The sequence below is a fragment of the Oratosquilla oratoria genome, chromosome 3 (genome assembly GCF_046742065.1).
Source record: "Oratosquilla oratoria isolate Oo_2021 chromosome 3, ASM4674206v1, whole genome shotgun sequence".
NCBI classification, from domain to species: Eukaryota; Metazoa; Arthropoda; class Malacostraca; order Stomatopoda; family Squillidae; genus Oratosquilla; species Oratosquilla oratoria.
Window position 1 is genome coordinate 41,585,368 of NC_134779.1, and position 3,256 is coordinate 41,588,623.

At 33.7% G+C, this 3,256-nt stretch overlaps 1 protein-coding gene across 1 annotated transcript in view; it reads right to left on the minus strand.

Annotated features, from left to right (window-relative positions):
- Positions 1-273: 273 nt before the first annotated feature.
- The window catches only part of LOC143022107 (guanidinobutyrase-like), a 37,726-nt gene continuing 34,743 nt past the window's right edge, over positions 274-3,256 (minus strand). Inside the window, exon 8 of the mRNA XM_076180109.1 lies at positions 274-1,213. Within this exon, the coding sequence (XP_076036224.1) occupies positions 1,112-1,213 (102 nt within the window). The 3' untranslated portion in view covers positions 274-1,111. The remainder of the gene's footprint in view (positions 1,214-3,256) is intronic.

Genomic DNA, 3,256 nt, shown 5'->3' on the forward strand with positions numbered 1-3,256 from the left:
TTTATTGTTTATTCTGGTTTGGGTATGTCGGTCGTCAGCACCGCATTCTTAGTCTCGTCTCATTATTTGTGTTTTCGATTCCTGACAAAATTAAACCTTGGTTCATATTTTGAATGATCATATGTAGTGACACTTATATTTGTATTTACATAGTCTGAGGAAAAGACCAAAATTCTGAAGAAAAAAAAGAATACTGGTATACATTAATTTTGGTCGAGGTTGAAAATAACTGGAGATGAGGGAGATGCCCATCCCCAAAATGAAAGAAATGAAGGTGTTATATGTATTTATTCAAACATGTAATAGTACACATTGTAATTAAGGTGAAATTGAGATGTGTTATTATATGCAATATCATACATTGTATTTAAAGTGAAATTAAGATGTTATTCATGTTTATTCAACAGGCACTATTATACATTGTATTCAAGGTGAAATTTAGATGTTATACTTGTCTATTCCAACATGCAATAATACAGTGTAATGAAATTATATCCACTATATTCTACTTGCAATTTTTTTTTTTTTTTTTTTGCGTCATGTTCAAGGCGATTTTTTCCACTCCGTGCAATAAAGTGCAACTAATAAAGTGACGGTAATGTTCAGAATATTAAACAAAGCATATCTTAAGATAACCTTTGGTCTGGCAAATTATATTGCTCCTCCAAACAAGATCCACTGTGACCCTGTACATTGCTCCAATTTCCCTCCAACTCCTCGATAACATGAGTATAGTAAGAAGTACCCGTCCCTTTGGCTTTCCCGACTGTATAATCCACATTATTTCACATTCGATTTCTTCAAGGCATGTACTGGCTTTAGATTACATATCCACAACCGCTTAGGAGAAAGTCTGTCATTAAGTTGCTTTGTGTCTAGTCTCTCCAAACTTGATGATTACTGTCACCCATACCTATCACAATCACAAATTTAAGAATAATTCCGCGGGTGTCTTGCTGCAGAATTAGGCCAAACAACCACGTGGAAACTGCATGAAAATGGTAAAGTTTTGGCAGAAATGCCGTTTCTAAGATTAGTTACCCAAGCTATGTATAAATACTATAACAGACTTATATCGTGCTGGGCGATCAACCAGAAGGTTTTAAATCCTTTAACTGTGGTATTTGACCCCAGGAAGGATACAAAGCATCTCGAAGAGGAGATTAGCAGCAGTGAGGGCAGTTGTACCGGTTGTGTCAAAGGGTGGCGAAACCTGCAGAAAGAATAGACAAGTTCGTGAATATATTCCTTATATATATATATATATACATATATATGTATATATATACATATATATATTATGTATATATATATATGTATATATGTTTATATATATATATATGTATATATATGTATATATATATATATATATATATATATATATGTGTGTGTGTGTGTGTATTTACGAAAATACACGTATGCACAGGTGATAGCATGTGTCGAGACGCCTTCATCTATAATTCTACAAGACTGAGAATGAGTTTTATCTTGTTATCTCCTAATTCAATTTGAACATCTCCAAGAATTTCGTAGTTCTCAAAATGGAATCTATTAACCATTGGGAGTAGCTACAGACGATTTAATTCAAAGGATTACAAAGGAGCATGCCGACAGGAGATCTTCTGGTCCATAACTAGGTCGGACGCGAAAAATTATAATAATGATAAATAAATAAATAAATGAAAGTAATAATAACAAATAATAATAAATAAAATAAATAAGTGAATAGGCAAATTTAAATAATAAACAAACAGATAATAAATGGACATATAATAAATAATAATAAGATAGATAATAATAATCAAACAGACAATAACAAACAAATAATATAGAAAAATAACAGGCATCACAGCATCTTGCTTAGGTGTTTATCTAAATGAATCTTAAAGCTTCGAACTGAACTACATTGCACTGCCTCTGCAGGAAGTTTATTCCATTCATTAACTACATGGTTGGCGAAGTTGTTTCTACCCACTGCCAAATTAAATATATTTCCTGACAGTTTGAGACCATTATTACATGTCTGATTCTCATTTAGTGTGAAAACTTTGTCACTTTTGATGTCAATTCCCTTTGGAATCTTAAAGACCTGTATCAAGTCACCTCTGAGTCTACGCTTTTTTAGGGAAAATAGATTCATATGTTTTAGTCGATTTTCGTATGATTTATTTTTTATATTTGGAATCAGTTTTGTGGCTCGCCGTTTACTTTTTCCAATTTGTCAATGTCTTTAACGAGATTCGGTAACCATATGAAAACAGCATATTCCAAATGTGGACGAACTAACGATTTATATAGCTTGTTTATGAGAGATGGACTTCTGAAGTCAAAAGATCGTGCAATCAGTCCTAGAATCTTATTTGCTTTCTCAGAGGCTGAAATACACTGCTTAGATAATTTGAGGTCATTACTGATAATTACGCCGAGATCCTTTTCACTATCCACTTTTGTTAACGAATTTCCAAATAACTTGTAATCGTACTTACTGTTATTTTTACCTATGTGCATTACCTTGCATTTACGTGTGTTGAATTTCATTAGCCACTTTTCAGACCATTGCTGTAGTTTATCTAAATCTTCTTCAATATCTACTTGGTTTAAGTGATCATTTGCCATTCCGCACAGTTTTGTATCATCAGCAAATCTGAAGGCAACAGATTTCAGTACATGGTCTATATCATTTATATATACTATGAATAGAAGTGGCCCAAGAACGGAACCCTGAGGAACTCCACTCGCAACACTTTTCCATCTAGAAGTTTTGCCATTTAGAACAACTCTGTTTTTGATCGGTTAACTAATTACTAGTACAACTTAATAGGCTACCACTTATTCCGTGTTAAAGTGGTCTCCAGGATATTTAAGAACATTAGTGCATAAGTATATAATACATGAGGAAATAGGTTGAGAACCCGTGTTTAACTCAAATGCTCAGAGTGAGTTTGACTTTTCCACATTTGATTATGTCTGTGTTTATGCGCACGTGCTTCTGTGAGCGTAGATGTACAGGTAAGTGTAAATGCACATGTACTGGTAAGGCACATTTGTAGTCAGTCTACGGCGGTAGTTTTCCTACTTCAATTTAGATTTATATCGTGATTCTCTGACGTCCGTATTTCTCAACTCGTTGTGGGGTTGTCATGCTATCACTAGCACAAACAGTCATAGACAGAGACGGCACATACCAAATACCAGATCAGTTTAATTATTTTAAACAGCGAAGACGTTAGGATCATATAACCAGTACTATATGCTG